This window comes from Pinus tabuliformis, chromosome 3_1, assembly GCF_031772625.1.
Source record: "Pinus tabuliformis cultivar Carrire ecotype Pingquan chromosome 3_1, CPIR1, whole genome shotgun sequence".
Taxonomy (NCBI): Eukaryota; Viridiplantae; Streptophyta; class Pinopsida; order Pinales; family Pinaceae; genus Pinus; species Pinus tabuliformis.
In genome coordinates this window covers 13,232,470-13,259,526 of record NC_142301.1, presented here as the reverse complement: position 1 = coordinate 13,259,526, position 27,057 = coordinate 13,232,470, and the positions used below count along the sequence as shown (strand labels likewise).

At 38.9% G+C, this 27,057-nt stretch overlaps 1 protein-coding gene across 1 annotated transcript; it reads left to right on the top strand.

Moving 5' to 3' along the window:
* LOC149185530 (putative disease resistance protein At4g14610) lies at window positions 1-26,492 on the top strand. Its single transcript, XM_089409071.1, has 3 exons — window positions 1-180; window positions 18,183-18,687; window positions 25,609-26,492. The coding sequence occupies exons 1-3, from the start codon at window positions 1-3 to the stop codon at window positions 26,490-26,492; spliced, it is 1,569 nt and encodes a 522-aa protein (XP_089265197.1).
* Window positions 26,493-27,057: the final 565 nt, after the last annotated feature.

Here is a 27,057-nt window from a genome sequence, read left to right as displayed (position 1 = left end):
ATGGGGGAAGCCGAAATCAAGCAAATTGAGGAAGAGATAAAAAAGAAGCGTCTTGGTAAGAAGATTGTTGTAATTGAGCAGGAAGAGCTCGAATACATTGACAGGCTGGGAACTCACTACCGTGACAATCCAGATGATGTTCGGAAGCTTAGTTCTATGGAAGTAGTCAATGGACACTTGGTTGGTGCACTTGAGTAGAATGCGATGGAGGACAAGCTTGAAGGGAATCAAGCTAGACCAGGATCGAGTTGCTTATAAGAGCCAAGCAAGGAAGTGAAGTAACTTAGGAGGAATGTCAAGTTGGAGCATAAGCCAATTGACACTTCTGAGGCCGAATTCTTGAAGAAGGTTGCTGATGTGAGGCACAAGATAAAGCCAACAGAAGGAGGTGATGCCTTGAAGCTACTTTTTGTGCAAGTAACCGTGAAAGGCAAGAGATTTGCAGCTTTGGTGGATACGGGGGCTACTCATAGCTTCTTAAGCAGGAAAGCAGCAAATTCTTTTGGGAAGAAAGAAAAGATGGAGAGGGAATGGAGTGCTTTCAAAGCAGTCAACTCTACCATGAAAGCTGTTACTGGTGTGATGAAAAACACTCAAGTGAGAGTGGGATCGTGGTTTGGAAAGTTAGACTTAAGGATCATGGACATGGATGATCATTCTGTGGTGCTGGGGCAAGATTTCATGAGGCTTTCACAAGCCATACCAATGGTGGACGGGGACATTCTCTTGATCACAACTGAAGGAAGAACCATGTTGGTTCCGATGAATAGAAGGAGTTGCTTGGGGTATAGACCGAGGATGAATTCTATGACTTTGTATCCCAAAGATCCGAATGTGAAGCATGAGGATGTGGAGTAGCGAGGACATGGGAGTATGACTCAAACAACGAAGGAAGGGAAGTTGATTGACTTCGTTGCAAGAGCGAGAAAGAATGAAGTAAGTGGAAGATCAATCTCACCAACCTTGAAGCACTTGACAGAGACATCTTCCACTGATGATCTTCACAATGGAGTTGCGAAAGAAGGGAGTCCGAGTACTACTTCAAAAGCAGTGGTTGGAGAGGATTATGAAGGTAGAGATCCGGCTGGTATAGTGGATTTTTGCAGGTATGCTATGGGCATATATGACTTTCAATTGACGAAAGACAAGCTTGAAGAGCTTGGATGTACATGTGAGGATATTGAGGCTATGCACAGATACTTGAGGACACAACATCAATTCGATACATGGGTGGATGAGAGTTAGGGAGGAAAATCCCTGGCCCTCCTTTCTCTATAGACAACCTTGGAGATGCGTTGGTGCAGGGAACTTGATAGGAAGGGGCTGCACCACCTTAGCATGGGGCCTTGGGAGGAGGCTTCTTTATGACAAATTGCAGACTTGGATGCAGATGATCAGATGTTGGGATGGAGTCTACATGGGTTGGACATCATGGACAACTAGAGTCATGGACATCAAGTTCGAGACATGGAGCATAACAGTTATGCAAGGACATTATGCGAGGGCATGTGTGGAGATGTCATTCATGGACATTCTATGGGGAATGCCGAAGCAAAGGATGTTGTATAGATGTTGTTATGACATGGAGATGTATGAGCCAGTGGAGAGGTTGTACACTCTTGTGCAACAAGGCCATGGGCTGAACATGTTGCAGATGGGATGGAGATTCCATGGACCTGAGCATGGGAATTGGATAGATTCTTGATGAGTCTGAGATGTAGCAGAAGTCAGGGAAATACTGATGGTGGCATAAGGATGTGCATTCTTGTGGTTTGGACGTATGGTTGGATTAGCTACCCAACTAGTTCAAGTCATGAGGGGTACTAGTGTGCAGAGTTGTGCTAGTGTCGGGACTACATGGTGACACATGACAGAAGTGTGTTGGCATGGTGGAACATCTGATGAAAGACTACAAGATGAGGACGAGACATGATGGAGATGGTGGTTCTACATATGTTGCAGGGATGTTTGTAGTATGTGGAGGAGTTGATATCATGGATAAGACTATTCAGATATAAAAATCTTGATAACAGGATGATCACCTGGGGGATGTTGTCGAGGACGACAATGACTTCAGGTGGAGGAGGATGTAAGGACCTGCGGTCCAAGGCGTAACCGAGAGGAAATGTGTGAAGGTTTGGCTAAATCAAAAGAGCGCACGAGCTAACAAAACATAACTGAGCGACACTTGAAATATGCTTGAAGTGTTAGGGCGGTTGCATACATTTATAGTGAACGAGCGAGGGCGTTCACCAAACGAGCCAATGGTGGAGGAATTGTGATTTGGGGCGTTGGTCGATGGGCCAACCAACCAAAGGAGCAAACGAAAGCGTCGGTTGAAGATAAACGCAAGTTGGCTGAGGGGTGACATGACCACACATGAAGGCATATATATTATATGCGAAGTGGAGGCATTTGGCATCAACGAATTCGAGCAAGTCTTTCGTGAAGCAAGTGAAGTGTGAAGGGAGTGTTAGCCGCAGCAAGGAAAGGCGCATTTGTAATGCGCCTATCCTTGGGCAGCACCACACGGAGGTAGCACACGAGCTTGGATGAAAGGCGAGGGCGCGGGTGAAGGCGCCTGGCGTTTGGGTGAAGGCGCGGGTGGTGACTCGGGTGGGTCGCCCACCCGGTGTGTAAAGCAAAACGTGGTGGAGGTGAACGGTGACTCGGGTAGTTCGCCCGCCCGCCGTGTGAAAGTGTGAAGGGTGACTTAGGTAGGTTGCTCGTCCATTGAGACAAAGTTCGGTTGAGGAGCGGTTGGCAGCTCGTGTGAGGGCGCGCCTGCCTAGCTCAGGCAAGGAGCTTTGGTTGATACATGAAGGTGTGGCATGTTGTAAAATTGGCTAAGTATGAAACTTGGTGTTTCCCAAGTATACTTGTAAATCTTGTAACATTGTAAAGTTGAATAATATATTGAATTCAGGCAGACTCATTGTTCAGGGAGTTGCCCCTCTCTTTATACTATGCAATTGTGTTCTTCATGTATAATTGCTGATGATAATGAATGTGTATGGGTGTTCATTGGTCTAAAGGAAACATAATAATACTTGGTTGTGAAAAACAAACTAAGTAGACTAATGGTTAGGCATAGTCCATGAACATAAGTATTGGTGAAAAAAAAGTGTTCGGTGGTGCCGCACCTCGCCAAGTACGGATGAAAGACTACTGTCGGCCTGGGGGCATGACACTTAGGCTCTTGATGTCAAGGGCCCACATAACCGAGGGCCTACAGTGCATTCTCCTTAACCTTTGATCATCTTTACACCCATCAACCTTGCGATCCTGATTTCGGAGATTCGACAGTCCAAAAGGAATTTCGGTCCATCACCTTGCCCACTTTTTAATTCGTCATTCGGACTCGATGAGAAACTAAAATGTCGATTTATATATAATTTGGGTCTGCTTTGGGGATTATCCATCGAACAGATTAACACCCCGAATACCGTGCGATCCTTCCCTTTGAGATCTGACAGTCAATAGCTCATTTCCGGCCATTAACTTGCCCACTCGATATTATAATCGATGGACCCGATGAGAATCACATCTCTATAATTTTTTTCAGGTCCGCTTGAGGAATAACCATTGATCATCTTTTCACCCCGAACACCATGCGATCCCATCCATGGAGATCCATCTATTCTTGTGATTCCTTTCATACCAAGACTCCTCCCAACGGTTAAAGTCCGTAAAGAGCAGGGAGCCTTAGCTGAAGTGACAGTGGGCTATCGCTCCATTGTTGCCCCTTGACCTAGTATTTTCTCTATAGGATCCCCTCCTAGGACCCCCTCCTAGGACCCCTGCTAGTTTCAGCAGTAACAAAGCCCAGTCAACACCTCGGGGCAGGAAGTTGCTTGAAAAACACTCAAACTCTTGACATGATGGGCTGACCCCATCAAGCTCACAAAAAGGGATATATTCTTATTCAACAATGTATATTTTGTAAGCATACCTTATTGGTTGTTTGCATTATATTCAAGAATAGAAAATGAGGATTTGCCTCTTGGTCTTCTAATGTTGTTCACAATATGCTACTTCATTTCCAAATCTGAAATTTATTTCAAGATTTTTTGTAAGATAAAAAAGAGATGAAATAATGTAGGTCGGCAACAATGATTGCAAAAGAGAAATCTTGAAAGCTTTTGAGATTTGTGTCAGCTACATCTTTAGTACTATTTCAGATTTGTTCATACCCTAATGCATCTGAGGATCAACAACATGAAGAACCATGAGTTTCATGACATGTAATATATTATGTTGTTGTAAAAGTGACTTTGTTCAATAATTTAAGAATTCATTTTCCGGCTTACGTCTTAAAATCTCATGTGCCATTTTTCATTTTAAATGTAAAACATACATTAAGATAACCAATAATGATCAGCCTTTACACTTCATATCACTTATCAACAATCTTGCAACAATGACAATCTAGTAATCAACATAAATCAACCTTAACTTAATTAATCAGCAGATGATCATTTGACATCAATATCAACATTACCGACAAAATGTTATCAAAATCTAAACGAAAAATTCGATAGATATTATAGTTTGGTAAAAGCATCACTCCATTGTTATTACATCAAAGTGTATACACGATTGACGACGATTGACTAAGACCTAGAACTATTAAAAAAAAAGAAAGTAAAGAGAGTAAAGACTCGTAAAATTTAACCCCGATCCCACCGCACATGGAAAGGACAATATATAGCTGGAAGGAGATAAGATTAGAAAGGGATTGGAAAAGGGTAAACGCAATGGTTCCACCCTACATTGCAAGGAATCTTTTGCAATATATAGCTGGAAGATGATAAGACTAAAAAGGAATTTGGAAAACGTAAACCTGATTGTCCCACCACACAAAACAAGGAATCTTATATAATGGGAAGACAAAAATTGATTCCTTCTATTTGTTTTAGGTTTTGGTTGGGATTATTTTGGTAACATGTTCGTTTTTATGGAAGGAGAGTCTTGTAAGATAAGTTTTTTTTTAATGTGTTTTAGGTTTTGGTTGGGGTTTTTTTTGGTTACATGTTTGTTTTTATGGGAGGAGAGTCTTGTAAGATAAGATTTTTATTTGTTTTAGGTTTTGGTTGGGATTTTTTTGGTTATATGTTTGTTTTTATAGGAGGAGAGTTATTGGAGTGATGATTGTCGTTACACCAAAACCTGCAGGTATGAGTAAACAGACACATCGTTAGATTTAAGCACATGCCATGAAACACACGGGAGTGTTGGATCAACACCGCCATTAACGGGGAGCGCAACAATCTCCCCCCTCAACGCGAGCTAGGTGTGTTTCAAAACTCGAGACCTTTGGCTTTGATACCACTTGTTGGAGTGACGATTTCTGTTACACCAAAACCTGCAGGTATTAGTAAACAGACACATCGCTAGATTTAAGCACATGCCACGAAACACACGGAAGCGTTGGATCAACACCGCCATTAATGGGGAGCGCAACAAGAGTCTTGTAAGATAAATTTTTTATTTATATTAAGTTTTGGTTGGAATGTTTTTGGTTACATGTTTGTTTTTATTGGAGGAGAATCTTATAAGATAAGATTTTTTGGAATCACAAATTTGAATTATAAATTTTTTGAAATGTAAATGTCTAGTAAGTTTTTTAAAGTGCTGAAACGATATATATATATATATATATATATATATATATATATATATATATATATATATATATTCAAAAACTTAATTTAAATAACAAAAATTAAGATTTTTTTTTTTGATTACAGAGAAATTGGCAACTGGAGCAGCCTCGCAACTCGCGTTACACGGGGTCGATTTTGACCGCTACCACTATAACCCCTGGGAAACTATGCCGACCCCTCTCCACAGTGTTCGGGCTAATTCGGGAGATTTGAACTCGTGATCTTCAGTATGCAGTCCACCTTTCTAAGGAACTTCACCGCATTGTGATTACCAACTCGCCTACCCCGTGGGGCTACAAAAATTAAGATTTAACCTAAACATATTTTAACCAATTAAAAAAAAAAAAAAAACACTCTAAAACCTAACCTATTTATAATTTTTTTTTTCTTTTTTTTTTTGAAAAAATGTATATGTATGTGATTGAGGCATATCTTCTGGCCTTCTTGATGAAACATTCAACAACAAAAATTAAAATTTGATAAAAAAAAATTCAATAGAATTAAGAAAACTCAAAAACGTAACATATACGAGGCCTTTTAGGGTGAGGGTATGTGGTCGAAGAATATCGCCTCTTCTTGTTGATGAATCAATCAATCCCTGCGCATTGTGGTGGAATAGAAAAAAGAAAGACATGGCAGAGGCAACCGTTGTGGGTGCACTTACGCAACAATTTATTGCTATGGTAATGCAGAAACTCTTTGACGAGGTATGGATGTTTACTAGTTTCAGAGAGGAATTTGAATTTCTCTGTGATGAGCTTATTTCCATTAAGTGTCTCCTGAACGACGCCACATAGAAGAGCAACTCCACCTTGATGTGCAATTGGCTTGACAGTCTTGAGGATTTTCTCATCGACGCTGAGGACATAGTGGAGGAATGTTGTACAACTCCTAAGTTCTGCAAACTAATATTCAAGTATAGGATGGGTTGCAAGATCAAGATATTAAAGGAGAGGATCAACAAAATCAATAGGAGTGCCCAATATGTGAAATATGTTGAAATGGTAGTTTCAACTGGAGCGTTTATTTTTGAAAACCGTCTGAGGATTCCCCGCATGACCGTTTACGGAAAGGTGGTAATTCTTCGGAGGCAGCGATCACACTAATCAGCTGACACGTGCCCTAAGCAGTTTTGTCAAAAACAACTCTCCCCGGTGCGTAAAGTTCGATAAAAAGAGCCATGCGATTTTGACTGACAATCATCCGATTAACGTGGAGTAAAATCTACGGTTAATAATAAAAATATATATCACCATGTGAAGTTATTAATGGAAACTTACTGCGGTTGGTAAATGTAGGTGAAGACTTTAATTTTATTGTTTTTTTTTACAGCACAAGTAAAACGTAAAGTTATGTCATGTTTTTTGTTGAAAAATGTAATGTAATACGCAGCAGAGCGCGAATGATTTTTTTTTTTTACACACAGCAGTGTGAATTTGCAAGTAGAGACAGAGTGTTTTTGTAATGCACAGCAGTGCAGACACAATAGTGTTAATTTTTTTAGGAAGAGACAGAGTGAAGAACTTAAGGCATCTGAAGCATTCTTGGCGTAATCCCTCTGTTAGAGGAAGTATGTTTTTTGTAACAGTCAGTATTGTTAATGAATGCAATTTTTTTTTTTTGGTGTGTGAAAAACTATGTTTCCTGTGTTAAAAACAGAGCATTATTCTCTGTTCATTTTTGTTGTTTTGGAATTATCAGAAATTCCCAACATGGTATCAGAGCTTGTACAGACTCTTTGAAGGTGTCAAAGAAGCTGAAGGAAGGATTTCTTGTTGCAGCAACTTCTCCAACAGAGTGAAGACTCAGTCAAGATAGAATCCAAGGTATTTATCAAGTTAGTTTTTGTGTTACTGTTGAGGACAGTCAGTTATTTTAAATACACAGTCAAGTATTTTGAAGCATAGTTAAGAGTGCAAGAATGACTAGAGCCAGCACTAGCATGGGTATCTGTAAGACTCAGCTCCCACAATTTAATGGGAAAAACTATGACTATTGGGCAATAACTATGAGAGCCTTGCTTGCTTCCCAAGACTTATGGGAATTTGTTGAGGATGGTTTTGAAGAACCAGCAGATGAAAATGAGTTTAATAATTTAACTCAGCCAGAGAAAGATCTGTTGAAGAGAAATAAGAAGAAGGATTCTAAAGCCCTCTACTTTTTGTATCAAGCTGTTGAGATTTTTCTGTTTTAGACAAAATAGGCAAAATCCCTGTGTGTGACAACAATAGAAAATCTGTTGCTGGATTATCTCCAGGTTGTTGGGAGAAAATTAATGCATCCTAAATTTGATGTGAGAGGCAGTTAGATTCTCCTTGCTATAAAATAGGTGGTCATACGGATAACTGGTGTGAGAGTTTTATGTAATCTCCTGTTTGAATAATAAAATATTGCCGGTGCCTTAGTTGTGTGGACGTAGCCCAGATTGGTTGGGTGAACCACGTTAATTCTTGTGTCTTTATGTGCTTGAATGTTTTGCTGTGTATATATTTTATAGTCCGCTGTGCATCTGATTTCCAACAATTGGTATCAGAGCATGTTGGAGGCTTGCATACTGGAGGTGGAGCTGGTTTGAGTACGTGGTGGAGCATATGGAATGCGCTGGATTGATGTTTTGAATTGCCTGCTGTATTGCTGCCGGTGCGCTGAATGAAGGGAGACACCGTGGACCTGCGTGAGCGCTAATATACCTGCGTTTCTATGCATGAATGCGTGTTTTATATAACAAGAGGTGCTGCTCGATGATCGAGGTATTGCTCTACTTGTTAAACCGTTGATATATATATTTTTTAAAAACGGCGTGGGTATGTATTTAAAAACAGCATGAATATATAATATAAAACGGTGCGGATTTACATTAAAAAAGGCGTGGTTAGGTTATATATCAGCGTGCATATATGTGATTATTAGCACCTGCGTTAATATATATATATATATATATATATATATATATATTAAAAACCGCATGGATATGATTTTTTGGCAAACTGCATGGATATATAACCGGCGTGGATATATTTGAAACAACAACGTGGATATATATATTTGAAACAGCGTTGATACAAATTAACAACGTGCGTATTCCAGTTTTTGTTTTTGGTGTACAGCATGCGCATAACCGAAAATGTTATTTTTTTTTTGTTTTGGGATTGGCGCGGGATTTAAGAAAACAATAGCGCCAACCTCCTGAATTAGCACGAATATTATATAATTACATGCGCCAATGCGCCAATTCTCGGGTTAGCGCGAATTTTAAAGGTATAAACGTGCCAATTTGTCACTCCTTACAACCTTTTTGATTTGGCGCGGTTCTTGTAATTATTAGCAAGCGCCATTTGTATTTTACATGATAATCTGAGGTTTAAATAGCAAAGCACAGGGTTTGTTTTTTTTTTTTTAAAGGGCGAAGATAATCTGAGGCATAGACATTTATTGAGATTCAATTTTGCTTAAATTGAAATTGGAGATTCTTTGTTTTTAGACGAGATGGCCAAAACTCAGACTGCCCGTTTTGAAATAGAGAAATTTAATGGGAAAAATAATTTCGAGATTTGGAAGGTAAAGATGCACGATCTGCTGGTTCAACAAGGTGTGGCGAAAGCACTGTTGGGGAAAAACAAAAGGCCTCATTCCATGACGGAGGATGAATGGGATGAGATGGACGATAGAGCTCTGAGTGCAATTCGGTTATGTCTGGTGGACGATGTTCTGTTCAACATTGTGTCAGAGAAAACCGCCGCAGGCCTATGGTCGAAGCTTGAGAAGCTCTATATGACGAAATCTTTGACAAATCGGATTCTCCTGAAACGACAGCTTTATGGTTTGCGGATGAAAGAAGGTACCTCAATTACTGATCACCTGAATGTTTTTAATACCTTACTGGTGCAATTAGACAGTCTAGATGTGAAATTTGATTCAGAGGATAAGCCAATAACTCTATTGTGTTCATTGCCCGAATCCTGGGATCACTTTGTTACTTCCATAAGCTTTAGTACAACAGACATCCTTGAGTTTGACGATGTTGTTGGAGCCTTGTTGGCTGAGGAGACGAGGAAGAGGTCGAATGCAGACACCTCTACATCAGAGGTAATGATGGCCAGAGGTCGCTCAAGAGAGAGACACTCCGGGGGCAAGCATAGCGACTCTCGTTTGAAGTCCAAAGGAAATAAGACAAAGGTGAAGTGCTGGCATTGTGGCAAGGCTGGACATCTGAAAAAGGATTGATGGAAGCGTAAGCAGGCTGCTAAAGAAGGCTCTTCGACAGAAAAGAAGGAAGCCAACACCACAGATACAGGTTCAGTATCTGGTTCAGGTATGAGTGATGAGGTATTGTCTGTTAATATGTCAAAACATGATCAACATTGGTTGTTAGATTCCGGGGCATCTAACCACATGTGTATTCATAAAGGTTGGTTTAAAACATATAGATCTGTTGATGATGGAGTCGTGTACATGGGTAATGATGTCACTTGTAGTATTATTGGAATTGGAAGTGTACAACTACAAATGTTTGATGGCACAACCAAAATGTTAACTGATGTAAGACATGTACCGGATCTAAGAAAAAATCTAATTTCATTAGGAGCACTGGATACGAATGGATATAAAACTGTAATTCAAGGTGGAGTTATGAAAATATATAAAGGTATCTTACTAGTGATGAAGGCTAAGAAGGTAGGAAATCTTTTTCAATTAGAAGGTAGAACTGGGTCAGATCATGTGTCGGTGTCTGAACAGGACAGTAGCTCCATTCGCCTATGGCATCAAAGGTTGGGCCATATGAGCGAATGAGGGTTGAAAATTTTGGCTGACCGCAAGTTACTTCCTAATCTAAGATCTGGAAAGTTAGATTTCTGTAAACATTGCTTGTTTGGAAAACAAAGTAAACAAAAGTTTAAAACAGGCAAACATACTAGTAAAGGAATACTTGATTATATTCATTCAGATGTTTGGGGTCCAGCCCCTACAGCGTGGTATGGTGGCTCGTCGTATTTTGTGTCGTTTATTGATGACTTTTCTCGGAAAGTGTGGGTCTACATGTTGAAAAAGAAGTCTGATGTTTTTACAGTTTTCAAGCAGTTTAAAGCATTGGTAGAAAGCAGCACTGGTAGAACTATAAAATGTTTACGAAATGAAAATGGTGGTGAGTTTACTTCCAAGGAGTTTGACAGCTATTGCAAGGATGCAGGGATCGAGAGACATAAGACCACGGTTTATACTCCTCAGCAAAATGGAGTTGCTGAACGCATGAACAAGACTCTTCTAGAGAGAGCAAGGTGTATGCTGAGTAACGCCGGGTTGCAGAAGGAGTTGTGGATGGAAGCAGTGGCAACATCTTGTTATGTGATAAACCGATCTCCATCGACGGTGATAGGCTGCAAGATTCTGCAAGAGGTATGGAAAGGACACCCTTGTGACTATTCTAAACTCAGAGTGTTTGGTTGTGATGCATATGCTCTAGTGCCTAAACATCAGCGAACTAAATTAGATCCGAAATCGAAAAGGTATGTCTTTGTTGGGTATGGTGATGGAACAAAGGGATTTAGATTGTGGGATCCTACTACCCGCAAAATCATCATCAACAGAGATGTAAAGTTTAATGAATCCTCTCTTGTACAGTTAGATGTAGATAATAAATTGAAACAGGATGATGTATCTGATTTTCAGCACATTCAGTTTGATAGCACTTCTGATGATAGTCGTGATGACCATAGTTCAGATTCTAGTCATGAACAGGTTTCAGAGTCAGATTATGAACAGGGTTCAGATGGAGGTCATGAACAGGTCTCAGATGGCGATCATGAAGAAGTTCCTACAGAGGGTAGACAACCAATTGTGGAAGCACCAGAAACATCCTTAAGGAGGTCTACAAGGATCAAACGTCCTCCGAGAAGGTATGATGATTATGTTACTTCAGTTGCTTTGACCGCTAATGATGATGAACCTTTGTGTTATCAGGAAGCTGTAGAAGGTTCAAATAGTGACAAACGGAAAGCAGCCATGAAGGAAGAAATGATGGCCTTAGGTAAGAATGGCACGTGGGATCTGGTTGAACTTCCCAAAGGCAGGAAAACTGTGGGATGCAAGTGGGTGTTCAAGGTGAAACGGGGTGTGAATGATACGGAAGACAGGTACAAAGCGAGACTGGTTGCAAAATGGTTTTCTCAGAAAGCTGGCATAGACTTTCCTGAGATATTTTCACCAGTGGTTAAAATTGTTTCAATTAGAATTGTGTTAGCATTAGTGGCTTTGCTTGATTTAGAGTTGCAGCAATTAGATGTTAAGACTGCATTTCTACATGGAGACTTAGATGAGGAAATATATATGGAACAACTGGAAGGGTTTGTTCAGCATCGCAATGAGAAATTTGTCTGCAGGCTCAAGAAGTCGTTATATGGCCTGAAGCAGTCGCCTCGGCAGTGGTATAAGAAGTTTGATTCTTTCATGTTGAGTCAGAAATATGTAAGAAGTGAATATGATCATTGTGTTTACTTTAAGCAGTTAAATAATGGCATGTTCATTATCTTAGTGTTGTATGTTGATGATATGCTTTTAGCAAGCAAAAGCATTGAAGAAATCAACAGGTTGAAGACTCAGATGGCAAGGACGTTTGATATGAAAGATCTAGGAGCAGCAAGGCAGATTTTGGGCATGGAGATTTTCAGAGACAGGAGTAATGGTAAGCTGTGGCTATCACAGCAGAAGTATGTTAAGAAAATAATTTTGAGGTTTGGTATGAATAATGTGAAGCCTGTATCATTCCCTTTAGCTTCCCATTTTAAGCTTTCTTCGAGTTTATGTCCTAATACAGATGAAGAAAAGGATTATATGTCTCGAATTCCGTATGCCAATGTAGTAGGATGTTTGATGTATGCGATGGTGTGTACGCGACCAGATATTTCACATGCAGTTGGGGTTGTCAGCAGGTACATGGCAAATCCGGGTAAAGAGCACTGGTCAGCGGTAAAATGGGTGCTTCGGTATTTAAGAGGCACAAGTAGTTATTGTATTACTTACAATAAGAGTAGTGAATCTGTTTGCGGATATGTTGATTCGGATTTTGCAGGTGATTTGGATAAGAGAAGGTCAACTTCAGGATGTGTCTTTACTCTTGCAGGTGGAGCTGTTAGCTGGATGTCAAAGCTACAAAATATTGTTGCTTTATCCACTACTGAAGCAGAATACATTGCTGCTTCACATGCTTGCAAAGAGGCGGTTTGGTTGAAAGGATTGCTTGGTGAGTTTGGTAGGTTACAGGACAACATCAGGTTATTTTGTGACAGTCAAAGTGCAATACATTTGGCTAAGAATCCGGCCTATCATAGTAAATCAAAGCATATTCCAATTAAGTACCATTTTGTAAGACAGGTTATCACTGAAAGGGGTGTTTCTCTTGAAAAGGTGCATACAAAGGAAAACTGTGCAGACATGTTCACGAAACCAGTTTTGTTAGAGAATCTACGTTGGTGTTTGGCTTCTCTTGGCTTGCAGAAAAGATAAAAATAATAAACAAACAGGGCATCAGGCTAATTGTTGTCAAGGTGGAGATTGTTGAGATTTTTCTGTTTTAGACAAAATAGGCAAAATCTCTGTGTGACAACAATAGAAAATCTGTTGCTGGATTATCTCCAGGTTGTTGGGAGAAAATTAATGCATCCTAAATTTGATGTGAGAGGCAGTTAGATTCTCCTTGCTATAAAATAGGTGGTCATACGGATAGCTGGTGTGAGAGTTTTATGTAATCTCCTGTTTGAATAATAAAATATTGCCGATGCCTTAGTTGTGTGGAAGTAGCCCAGATTGGTTGGGTGAACCACGTTAATTCCTGTGTCTTTATGTGCCTGAATGTTTTGTTGTGTATATATTTTATAGTCCGCTGTGCATCTGATTTCCAACATCAAGCAGTGCATGAGAGTGTGTTTCCAAGGATAGCAGCAGCCAAGAGATCCAAAGAAGCATGGCAAACTCTCAAGATAGCCTATCAAGGCATGGAGAAAGTGAAGACAACAAAACTACAGTTGCTGAGGAGAGATTTTGAGACTCTCTGCATGAAGGAGTCAGATAATATTGACTCATTCTTCACACATGTGATTGGTCTGGTCACACAGATAAGGTCTCATGGAGAGATTCTTGAAGAAAGGAGGATTGTGGAGAAACTATTGAGGATCCTACCCTCAAGGTTCGATGTGATTGTCACCACCATAGAAGAGACAAAGGATCTCACAAACTTCTCAGTTGATGAACTACATGCATCACTGATAACACATGAGCAGAGATTGAGTAGAAATGAAAACTCATCTCTAGAACATGCCTTTAAGACCCAGATGTTCTTTGGAAGAGGAAGAGGTCAAGGCAGAGGAAACAAGAGAGGAAGAGGCAGAAGCCAAAACAAAGGTGGAAGAAACAGTCCAGCAAATGCTCAAGGAAGAGGCAGCAATCCAAACTAGAACCAAGGCCAAGGCAGTAGCCAACAAAGTGGACAACATCATGCTTAAGGACAAAGGTATGATAAATCCAATGTCCAATGTCACTATTGTAAAAAATATGGGCATTATGCAAATGAATGTAGGAAGAAGCAGCATGATATGAGTAATAGAACTAGTGCAAATTTCACTAGAGAAAATATCAACCAAGATAATTTGTTTTTAGCTTATAATATGATTGAAGAAAAGAGTGAAGATGTATGGTTCCTAGACTCCGGTTGCAATAGCCATATGACAGGGAACATAGCCCTATTTTCTATGTTAGATCAGAGTGTGAAGTCACAAGTCACACTAGGGACTGATAGTAAAGTTTCTGTTATGGGAAAAGGAGAAATAAATGTCTTAACAAGGAAAGGTGAAAAGAAAACCATAGCAGATGTTTATTATGTTCCTGGAATGAAATGTAACCTCATAAGTATTGGACAACTTATTCAAAAGGGGTACAATGTTTTCTTTGTGTATGATGTATGCATCATCATGGATAAAACACCCAGCAAACAATGTATTTCTGAAGTGAAGATGACAAGGAACAGGATGTTCCCTCTCAGAATGAAAGCAGATTTAAAAAATGGAGAAGAAATAGCAGCAGTGACACAAGAGGCTTTCCAAAGCGAACCAAAAGATGAAAATTGGTTGTGGCACTTGAGATTTGGAAATCTCAACTTTGGAGGTCTTAACTTGTTGAATAAAAAAGGAATGCTAAGAGGATTACCATTGATAAAGAAACCAGACAACCTTTGTGAAGGTTGTATCTTGGGGAAACAACACAGAGAAATTTTTCCATCTAGGAAAAGCATAAGGGCAAAAGCATCCTTAGAGATTGTCCACTCAGATTTATGTGGACCGATGCAAACTCCATCACTTGCAAGCAACCACTATATACTACATTTATTGATGATTTTACTAGAAAAACTTGGGTTTATTTCCTGAAGAACAAAGGTGAAGTGTTTGAAATATTTTGCAATTTCAAAGCACTTGTAGAAAACCAAAGTGGGCTGCATATCAAAGTTCTAAGAACTGATAGAGGAGGTGAGTATATCTCCAGAGAAAATAGAATTCATAAGCAGTTTACCACTAGGTACAATCCGCAGCAAAATGGAGTTGCCGAAGGGAAGAATAGGACAATTATGGATATGGCGAGGAGTATGTTAAAGGCAAAGCATTTGCCAAAATGATTATTGGGCTGAAGATGTACATTGCACAGCGTACATTTTGAATAGATGCCCTACAAAAGCAGTCATGATCAGAGTGCCAGAAGAAGCATGGAGTGGGACAAAGCAAGGAGTCACCCACATGAAAGTTTTTGGATGTGTGGCTTATGCACACATTCCAGATCAACTAAGAAGTTGGACAACAAAGGGAGAAATGCATTTTCATTGGATACAGTGAGGAATACAAAGCTTATAGGTTGTATAACCCATCCACCAAGAAGCTTATTGTGAGTAGATATGTTCAGTTCATTGAGGAGGAAGCTTGGGATGGAAGCATAGAGAAAACAATGAATGTTAAAAACTCTTTGTCTCATGATGAAGATGATGAGGAGATGGCTGAAATACATCCCCAAACAGCAGCACCAACACAAGGGAAGCAAGAGACACCCTTGAGAAGAAATGAAAGTGCTTCTCCAAGCACACCACAAGGAGGAAATTCAAGTGCTTCTTCAAGCACTTGTACACCAAATGAAAGAGGTAAGAAGTTCATAAATTTAAGTGACATTTATAAACAAGAGGAAACAAATGAAGGTATGAACTCTTTGTTTGCTTTATATTGTCATGTTGATGACCCTGTTCATTTCGAAGAAGCAATTAAGGATAGGAAATGGATAGAAGCTATGGATGAGGAGATCAATGCCATAGAAAGAAACAAGACATGGGATTTAGTTGAACTACCAAAAGGAAAGGAAGTCATTGGAGTTAAATGGGTCTACAAGACCAAGAGTAATGCTGAAGGCAAAATAGAAAGACACAAGGCAAGACTTGTTGTCAAAGGATATAAGCAGCAGTATGGGAGAGACTATGAGGAAACTTTTGCACCGGTTGCTAGAATGGAAACCGTGAGAGTTGTGTTGTCCATAGCAGCACGAAATAAGTGGAAAGTTTACCAAATGGACGTGAAGTCAGCATTCCTAAATGGAGTGTTAATGGAAGAGGTTTAAATTGAAAAACCTCTAGGCTATGAAAAGAAAGGCCAAGATCACAAAGTGTGCAGATTGAAGAAAGCTCTTTATGGGCTGAATCAAGCACCAAGAGCGTGGTACAGTATGATAGATTCTTATCTACTGGAAAATGGATTTGAAAAGTGAGAGGGAGAACCCACCCTCTACATCAAAGAAAAGGATGGTAAAATACTAATTGTTGTGTTATATGTTGATGATGTTATTTTCAACGGTAATGATGATTACCTTATTGAAATTTCAAGACAGTCATGAAAGAAGAATTTGAAATGGCTGACATGGGTTTGCTGAGATACTTCTTAGGAATAGAAGTAGAACAAAGTGGAAATGGGATTTTTATCTCACAAGCGAAATATGTTAATGAAGTGTTGGAAAGATTTAATATGCAAGAGAGCAAAGCAGCAATCACTCCCACAGTGATGGGATTAAAACTCAGCAAAGAGGACAACATCAATGATTTTGATTCTAGTTTGTACAAGAGCATAGTTGGCAGCCTCATGTATTTGACTGCAACTAGGCCGGATATAATGCATGTTGTTAGTTTGATTTCCAGATTCATGGAGAGGCCAAAAGAAGCACATTGGCAGGCAACAAAAAGGATTCTGAGGTATGTTAAAGGTACTAAAAGGTTTGGAATTTTATATACTGTTTTAGAATGTTCAAATATAATTGGATACACTAATAGTGATTGGGATGGAAGCGTAGATGATCAAAAAAGCACATCTGGTTATGTTTTTCACATGGGTTCAGGAGCCATTTCATGGGCTTCTAAAAAACAGCCTATTGTAGCGTTGTCTACAACAGAAGCAGAATATGTGGCAGCCACAGCAGCAGAGTGTCAAGCAATTTGGATGAGAATGATGTTAAGGAGTTTATGCCAAGAGCAAGCAAAAGGAACTGTGATTTTTTGTGATAATAGCTCAGCTATTGCATTATCCAAGAATTATGTGTTTCATAAAAGAACGAAACACATTGACACAAAGTTTCATTACATCAGGGAATTGGTAAACAATGGAGAAATTGTTTTAGTACACTGCAGAACTCAGGAGCAGGTTGCAGACATTCTGACCAAAACATTGGGGCAGAAAAGTTTTGAGTTTTTGAGGAAATGTCTGGGTATGACTGATAACCCAGCAGTTGAAATTAAAGGGGAGTGTTGAAATGGTACTTTCAACTGCAACGTTTATTTTTGAAAACTGTCTGAGGATTCCCTGCACGGCCGTTTACGGAAAGGTGGTAATTCTCCGGAGGCAGTGATCACACTAATCAGCTGACACGTGCCCTAAGCAGTTTTGTCAAAAACAACTCTCCCCGGCGCGTAAAGTTCGATAAAAAGAGTCGTGCGATTTTGACTGACAATCGTCCGATTAACGTGGAGTAAAATCTACGGTTAATAATAAAAATATATATCGCCATGTGAAGTTATTAATGGAAACTTACTGCGGTTGGCAAATGTAGGTGAAGACTTTAATTTTATTGTTTTTTTTTACAGCACAAGTAAAACGTAAAGTTATGTCATGTTTTTTGTTGAAAAATGTAATGTAATACGCAGCAGAGCGCGAATTTTTTTTTTTTTTTACACACAGCAATGTAAATTTGCAAGCAGAGACAGAGTGTTTTTGTAATGCACAGAAGTGCAGACACAGTAGTGTTATTTTTTTTAGGAAGAGATAGAGTGACGAACTAAAGGCATCTGAAGCGTTCTTGGTGTAATCCCTCTGTTAGAGGAAGTCTGTTTTTTTGTAACAATCAGTATTGTTAATGAATGCAAAGTTTTTTTTGGTGTGTGAAAAACTATGTTTCCTGTGTTAAAAACAGAGCATTATTCTCTGTTCGTTTTTGTTGTTTTGAAATTATCAGAAATTCCCAACAAAATATCTCAGTTCAGTACTTCATGTGAATGTTTTAAATGCATATAATGCAGAAGATCTGAGGGAGAAATCTAGTGCATTTATTAGAGAATCCCATACTTTGGGTATGGAACATGACATCCATATTATTACAAATTGGATATTGGACGATGGCTATGGAGTGATTGCGATTTTGGGAATGGGAGGGCTTGGGAAAAGTCTTCTTCTTCAACATGTTTTCAAGAGCGAGAAGGTCCGGGAGCATTTCGACCATTTCATTTGGCTATCAATGTCACAAAACTTCGCGGCTAAACAACTATTGTTTGAAATACGGAGACAGATCAAACTCCCCAGTAATCAAAATATGGCAAAACTTCCAACTAGTGCAACTCAAAATTTAAAGGATTCAAGTGCAGATGAGGTGAGAAACAAGAAAGATCAAAATATCAGCAAACAGATCAGCAAAAAGATGAGCTTTCGAAGCCCTCAGCTGAGCTTCCGAAGCCGTGAAAATTAGACTCAAAATTTAAACGAGGTAAGTGAAGAGGATCTTAGATACATAAACACAGAGGTGCTTAGAGACATGCTTCATAAGAATTTACAAGGGAAACGCATTTTATTTGCTCTTGATGACATGTGGGACAAATATGTTTTGGAAAAGATTGGTCTTCCATTCGATACCCAAAACAAGATTGTTCTTACTAGTCGTGATAAAACAGTTGCAGCTGCCATGAGGGCTCATCACATCCACTACAAGACATGTTTATCAGAAGACAATAGCTGGAAATTATTCTACATTCACGCCTTCCCTGAACTTGAAGAGCCTCCAGGGGAGCTGACTAACATTGCCCACCTCATTGTAAAAAAGTGCAGCGGATTACCATTGGCCATCAAGACAATAGCAGTGTCCATGGCCAGAGTAGGGAGGCTTCCTAATTGTTGAGGTATAATTTCAACTGCGGCATTTATTGCAGGCAAAAACCACCAGAATTCCCCGCTCCGCCTTTTGCCGATTGATGGTTTTCCTCCAGAGGGCAGCGATAACAATCATCGACTGACATGCGCACAACAGTTTTGTCAAAGCAGTTTTCCCCGGAGCGTAAACTTCAGCAGATAGAGCCTTGCGATATAGTCCAACAGCTGTTCGATGGAAACCAAGGTTTGAAGCCGTCTAATCGAATCAGAGTTTGTGTACAAGCCTGCAACATGAACTTGACGTGAAGTGAAAGTTTTGATTTTGACCGTCAGCTTTTATCAGTAAAACAATTAATGAGTATTTACTATGGGTTGGTAAACGTTGGTAAAGTTTTTAATTTTAATATTTTTTATTTTCACAGATGTAGTTTTTGTTTTTACAACACAAGTAAAAACGTATGTAATGTTTTATGTTTTGTTGTTCGCTGAATATGAAATAAAAATACACATAGCAGTGTGAAAGTAAGTTTTGTTCGTTGGTAAGAAAAGAAAGGGAATGCGCAGTAGCGCAAATGTAATTTTTTCTTTGTTCAGAATGTGAAAGGGAAAAATGCAGCAGCGCGTGAATGAAAATATTTTTACACACAGTGGTGTGAAATGTGCAAGCAGAGACAGAGCCTTTCTTTATGTTCAGCAATGTTAATTTTTTTTTGGAAAAACAGAGTATTGCTCTCTGTTGCAGAGACAAAGCAAATTTCTTTTTGGAACTGGTGTAATCCCTCTGTTGGAGGAAGAATAAGATATTATTTTGTAGCAACAGTATTTTTTAATGAATATAAGTGTTCTTTGTGCATGTGTAAATCTTTGTCTTCAGCAAACAAATTTTTTTTTGTTTCCTGGGTTAAAACAGAGCATTTTTCCTCTGTTTTGTTCTGTTTATTTTGTTTGGAATTACCAGAAATTCCCAACATGGTATCGAAGCTTGTCCATGCTCTTTGAAGGTGTTAAAGAAGCTGAAGGAATGATTTCTTGTTGCAGTAGCTTCTCCAGCAGAGTGAAGACTCAATCAAGAAAGAATCCAAGGTATTTCTCAAGTCAGTTTTTTGTGTTACTGTTGAGGACAGTCAGTTGTTTTAAATACACAATCAAGTATTTTGAAGCATAGTTAAGAGTGCAAGAATGGCTGGAGCCAGCACTAGCATGGGTATCTGTAATACTCAGCTCCCACAATTTAATGGAAAGAACTATGACTATTGGGCAATAACCATGAAAGCTTTGCTTACTTCCCAAGACTTATGGGAATTTGTTGAGGACAGTTTTGAAGAACCAGCTGATGAAAATGAGTTTAATAATTTAACTTAGGCAGAGAAAGATCTGTTGAAGAGCAATAAGAAGAAGGATTATAAAGCCCTCTACTTCTTGTATCAAGCAGTGCATGAGAGTGTGTTTCCAAGGATAGCAGCAGCTAAGAGATCCAAAGAAGCATGGGAAACTCTCAAGATAGCCTATCAAGGCATGGAGAAAGTGAAGACAACAAAACTACAGTTGCTGAGGAGAGATTTTGAGAATCTTTGCATGAAGGAGTCAGATAATATTGACTCATTCTTCACACATGTGATTGGTCTGGTCACACAGATAAGGTCTCATGGAGAGATTCTTGAAGAAAAGAGGATTGTGGAGAAACTATTGAGGATCTTACCCTCAAGGTTCGATGTGATTGTCACCACCATAGAAGAGACAAAGGATCTTACAAACTTTTCAGTTGATGAACTACATGCATCACTGATAACACATAAGTAGAGATTGAGTAGAAATGAAAACTCATCTCTAGAACATGCTTTTAAGACCCAGATGTTCTTTGGAAGAGGAAGAGGTCAAGGCAGAGGAAACAAGAGAGGAAGAGGCAGAAGCCAAAACAGAAGTGGAAGAAACAATCCAACAAATGCTCAAGGAAGAGGCAGCAATCCAAATCAGAATCAAGGCCAAGGAAGCAGCCAACAAAGTGGACAACATCATGCTCAGGGACAAAGGTATGATAAAGCCAATGTCCAATGTCATTATTGTAAAAAATATGGGCATTATGCTGAATGTAGGAAGGAGCAACATGATATGAATAATAGAACCAGTGCAAATTTCACTAGAGAAAATATCAGCCAAAATAATTTGTTTTTACCCTGTAATATGGCTGAAGAAAAGAGTGAAGATGTATAGTTTCTAGACTCCGGTTGCAGTAACCATATGACAGGAAACATAGCCCTTTTTTCTATGTTAGATCAAAGTGTGAAGTCACAAGTCACACTAGGGACTGATAATAAAGTTTCTGTTATGGAAAAAGGAGAAGTAAAAGTCTTAACAAGGAAAGGTGAAAAGAAAACCATAACAGATGTTTATTATGTTCCTGGAATGAAATGTAACCTCTTAAGTATTGGACAGCTTGTTCAAAAGGGGTACAATGTTTTCTTTATGGATGATGTATGAACCATCATGGATAAAACACCCAGCAAACAATGTATTGCTGAAGTGAAGATGACAAGGAACAGGATGTTCCCTCTCAGAATGAAAGCAGATTTAAAAAATAAAGAAGAAATAGCAGCAGTGACACAAGAGGCTTTCCAAAGCGAACCAAAGGATGAAAATTGGTTGTGGCACTTGAGATTTGAACATCTCAACTTTGGAGGTCTTAACTTGTTGAGTAGAAAAGGAATGGTAAGAGGATTACCATTGATATAGAAACAAGATAGCGTTTGTGAATGTTGTATCTTGGGGAAACAACACAGAGAGTTTTCCATCAGGGAAAAGCATAAGGTCAAAAGCACCCTTAGAGATTGTCCACTCAGATTTATGTGGACCGATGCAAACTCCATCACTTGCAGGCAGCCACTACATACTAACATTTATTGATGATTTTACTAGAAAAACTTGGGTTTATTTCCTGAAGAACAAAAGTGAAGTGTTTGAAAGATTTTGCAATTTCAAAGCACTTGTAGAAAACCAAAGCGGGCTGCATATCAAAGTTCTAAGAACTGATAGAGGAGGTGAGTATATCTCCAAAGAATTTCTACGTTTTTATAGAGAAAATGGAATTCATAAGCAGTTTACCACTACGTACACTCCGCAGTGAAATGGAGTTGCCGAAAGGAAGAATAGGACAATCATGGATATGGCGAGGAGTATGTTAAAGGCAAAGCATTTGCCAAATGATTATTGGGCTGAAGCTGTACACTGTGCAGCGTACATTTTGAATAGATGCCCTACAAAAGTAGTCATGAACAGAGTGCCAGAAGAAGCATGGAGTGGGACAAAGCAAGGAGTCACCCACATGAAAGTTTTTGGATGTGTGGCTTATGCACACATTCTAGATCAGCTAAAGAAGAAGTTGGACAGCAAAGGGGATAAATGTATTTTCATTGGATATAGTGAGGAATCCAAAGCTTATAGGTTGTATAACCCATCCACCAAGAAGCTTATTGTGAGTAGAGATGTTCAGTTCATTGAGGAAGAAGCTTGGGATGGAAGCATAGAGAAAACAATGAATGTTAAAAACTCTTTGTCTCATAATGAAGATGATGAGGAGTCGCTGAAATACATCCCCAAACAGCAGCACCAACACAAGGGCAACAAAAGACACCCTTGAGAAGAAATGAAAGTGCTTCTCCAAGCACACCACAAGGAGGAAATTCAAGTGCTTCTTCAAGCACTTGTACACCAAATGAAAGAGGTAAGAAGTTTAGAAATTTAAGTGACATTTATGAACAAGAGGCAGCAAATGAAAGTATGAACTCTTTGTTTGCTTTATATTGTCATGTTAATGACCCTGTTCATTTCGAATAAGCAATTAAGGATAGGAAATGGATAGAAGCTATGGATGAGGAGATCAATGCCATAGAAAGAAACAAGACATGAGATTTAGTTGAACTACCAAAATGAAAAGAAGTCATTGGAGTTAAATGGGTCTACAAGACCAAAAGTAATGCTGAAGGCAAAATAGAAAGACACAAGGCACGACTTGTTGTCAAAGGATACAAGCAGCAGTATGGGAGAGACTATGAAGAAACTTTTGCACCGGTTGCTAGAATGGAAACAGTGAGAGCAGTGTTGTCCATAGCAGCACAAAACAAGTGGAAAGTTTACCAAGTGGACGTGAAGTCAGCATTCCTAAATGGAGTGTTAATGGAAGAGGTTTACATTGAACAACCTCTAGGCTATGAAAAGAAAGGCCAAGAGCACAAAGTGTGCAGATTGAAGAAAGCTCTTTATGGGCTGAAGCAAGCACCAAGAGCGTGGTATAGTAGGATAGATTCTTATCTACTGGAAAATGGATTTGAAAAATGTGAGGGAGCACCCACCCTTTACATCAAAGAAAAGGATGGTAAATTACTAATTGTTGTGTTATATGTTGATGATGTTATTTTCACAGGTAATGATGACTATCTTATTGAAAATTTCAAAACAGTCATGAAAGAAGAATTTGAAATGACTGACATGGGTTTGCTGAGATATTTCGTAGGAATAGAAATAGAAAAAAATGGAAATGGGATTTTTATCTCACAAGCAAAATATGTTACTAAAGTGTTGGAAAGATTTAATATGCAGGAGAGCAAGGCAACAATCACTCCCACAGTGATGGGATTAAAACTCAGCAAAGAGGACAGCAACAAGGATTTTGATCCTAGTTTGTACAAGAGCATAGTTGGCAGCCTCATGTATTTGACTGCAACTAGGCTGGATATAATGTATGCTGTTAGTTTGATTTCCAGATTCATGGAGAGGCCAAAAGAAGCACATCGGCAGGCAGCAAAAAGGATTCTGAGGTATGTTAAAGGTACTAAAAGGTTTGACATTTTATATACTACTTCAGAATGTTCAGATTAATTGGATACACTGATAGTGATTGGGTTGGAAGTGTAGATGATCGGAAGAGCACATCCGCTTATGTTTTTCACATGGGTTTAGGAGCCATTTCATGGGCTTCTAAAAAACAACCTATTGTAGCATTGTCTACAACAGAGGCAGAATATGTGGTAGCTACAACAACAACATGTCAAGCAATTTGGATGAGAAAGATGTTAAAGAGTTTATGCCAAGAGCAAACAAAAGGAACTGTGATTTTTTGTGACAATAACTCAGCAATTGCATTATCCAAGAATTCTATGTTTCATAAGAGAACGAAACACATTGACACAAAATTTTATTACATCAGGGAATTGGTAAACAATGGAGAAATTTTTTTACAACATTGCAGAACTCAGGAGCAGGTTGCTGATATTTTGACCAAACCATTGGGGCAGAAAAGTTTTGAGTTTTTGAGGAAATTTCTAGGTATTACTGATAACCCAGCAGTTGAAATTAAAGGGGAGTGTTGAAATATAATTTCAACTGCAGCATTTCTTGCAGGCCAAAACCATCAGACTTCCTCGCTCTGCCTTTTGCCGATTGATGGTTTTCCTCCGAAGGGCAGCGATAGCAATCATCGACTGACACGTGCATAGCTATTTTGTTAGAGCAGTTTTCCCCGGAGCGTAAACTTCAGCAGATAGAGCCTTGCGATATAGTCCAACAGCCGTTCGATTGAAACCAAGGTTTGAAGTCGTCCAATCGAATCAGAGTTTGTGTACAAGCCTGCAACATGAACTTGACGTGAAGTGAAAGTTTTGATTTTGACCGCTAGCTTTTATCGGTAAAACAATTAATGAGTATTTACTATGGGTAGGTAAACATTGGTAAAGTTTTTCATTTTAATATTTTTTATTTTCACGGATGTAGTTTTTGTTTTTACAGCACAAGTAAAAACGTATGTAATGTTTTATGTTTTGTTGTTCGCTGAATATGAAATAAAAATACACACAGCAGTGTGAAAGTAAGTTTTGTTCGTTGGTAAGAAAAGAAAGGGAATGCGCAGTAGCGCAAATGTAATTTTTTCTTTGTTCAGAATGTGAAAGGGAAAAATGCAAATGTAATTTTTTCTTTGTTCAGAATGTGAAAGGGAAAAATGCAGCAGCGCGTGAATGAAAATATTTTTACACACAGTGGTGTGAAATGTGCAAGCAGAGACAAAGCCTTTTTTTATGTTCAGCAGTGTTAATTGTTTTTTGGAAAAACAGAGTAGTGCTCTCTGTTGCAGAGACAGAGCAAATTTCTTTTTGGAACTAGTGTAATCCCTCTGTTGGAGGAAGAAAAAGATCTTATTTTGTAACAACAGTATTTTTTAATGAATATAAGTGTTATTTGTGCATGTGTAAATCTCTGTCTTCAGAAAACAATTTTTTTTTTAGTTTCCTGGGTTAAAACAGAGCATTTTTCCTCTGTTCTGTTCTGTTTATTTTGTTTGGAATTACCAGAAATTCCCAACACTAATGACTGGGAGTCGACCTTGCATCGTTTAAATCAACCAGATTTCATAGACAACCGCGTTATGAACTCTTTAACATTAAGTTACCATACTTTGCCATATCATCTGAAACATTGTTTTCTTTTCTGTGTTGCGTTTCCTAAAAATAGTGAAATAAAATGCTAATTTCTAGTGTATCTGTGGATTGGTCAAGGCCTTGTTTCTACTTGTCCTCAAGATGCTGCACAGGACGTATATGATGTAGGGCGCTCTTACCTGAAGGAACTTATTGATAGATGCCTGATGGAAGATTCACCGGGTGGTTGTTGCAAAATGCATGATTTGTTGCATGATATAGCTCTTTCTGAATCTCTCAACCAAATTAAATGTTTGCCCAAGGCAGGAGGACAATTGGAAAAATTACCAGTGGAAGAATGCCAGGATTTGCGTAGAATTTCATTGATGAAAAAAAATATATCTACAATCAAGGAGGCCATTCGCTGTCCAGGGATACGCACTTTATTGTTATCTTATAACAATGATCTCACATTAATATCTGCAAGATTTTTCAACAATTTGAGATATCTAGCAGTGTTAGACTTAAGTCATACTTCTATCCACAAATTGCCCGAAACTGTGGGGTATTTAAAGCATCTAAAGTTCCTCAATTTATCCTCCACAAGTATCTCTATGCTGCCCGAGTCCTTCAATCGCCTCAGACGCCTCATGTTTCTTGATGTTAGCCGCTGTAAACATCTCAGAATGCTGCATTCTGGGATAGGTAACCACAAATATACGCTGCATCTGAATGTGAAACACTGCCCATATTTGGAGTACTTGCCTGTGGGAATATCAAAGCTCATTCATCTACATACTTTGAAGGGTGCTGTATTGAAAAGACAAATTGCAGGCAAACCCAGTGTCAATGCCTTGCAATTGAGGGATCTCGAAAGATTGACCTTTCTCCAACACCTATCATTAATAATTGATACCGATGACTCCACATCATTACAAGAAGGTGCTATTGATTTGGAGGAGGGGGCTTTTGCTTGTATGACAAACATGCGAACAGGCTGATTTGGTACAGCCTGCCTCTCAGTTCGAGCCTTCTCATTCTTCCCATTGATATGGAAGTTATGAAACGCGTTGAAGTAGTTCGTCTACGTAGATGGGCAGTGCCTAAATGGATCTTTCAGCGTGCGAACCTCATAGAGCTGGAGTTAGAGGCTGATAACAGTTCCAGTGGATATGATTATAGAGTCCTTGAAAGCATTCCCATTATGAGAAAGCTACGCCTCTATAGAAACGAAAAGTGCAGTGTGTTGGGGATTTTTCTGGTAAAATCCCAAAAACACACAAATAAAACTCAACACAAAGGCAATGCTCTGTTTCTCTCTCCACAGGATCTTTAACACAAGGAAGCTAATAAAATTTCTGAGAACAGAGATTTTTCACACCCATAATAAACTTGTATTAATTCATAAAAGGCCTGATACAATTTTCTTCCTCTTTCACTCAGAGGGATTTACCAAAAAAACTTTCACCAAAACAAAATACTCTGTCTCTCTTTTACAAAATGATTTTTACACTGCTGTGTAAAATCTTCATTCACATTTTACTGCTGTAAAAAGCATTTTACATA

What these genes read in the sequence shown, in the direction of transcription:
- LOC149185530 (XM_089409071.1), top strand. Translation starts at nt 1, where the DNA reads ATGGGGGAAGCCGAAATCAAGCAAATTGAGGAAGAGATAAAAAAGAAG. An exon ending in AAGTAGTCAATGGACACTTG is followed by an intron (nt 181 to 18,182) that starts GTTGGTGCACTT and finishes TGAAATTATCAG; the next exon opens with AAATTCCCAACAAAATATCT. An exon ending in CTTCCGAAGCCGTGAAAATT is followed by an intron (nt 18,688 to 25,608) that starts AGACTCAAAATT and finishes GCTAATTTCTAG; the next exon opens with TGTATCTGTGGATTGGTCAA.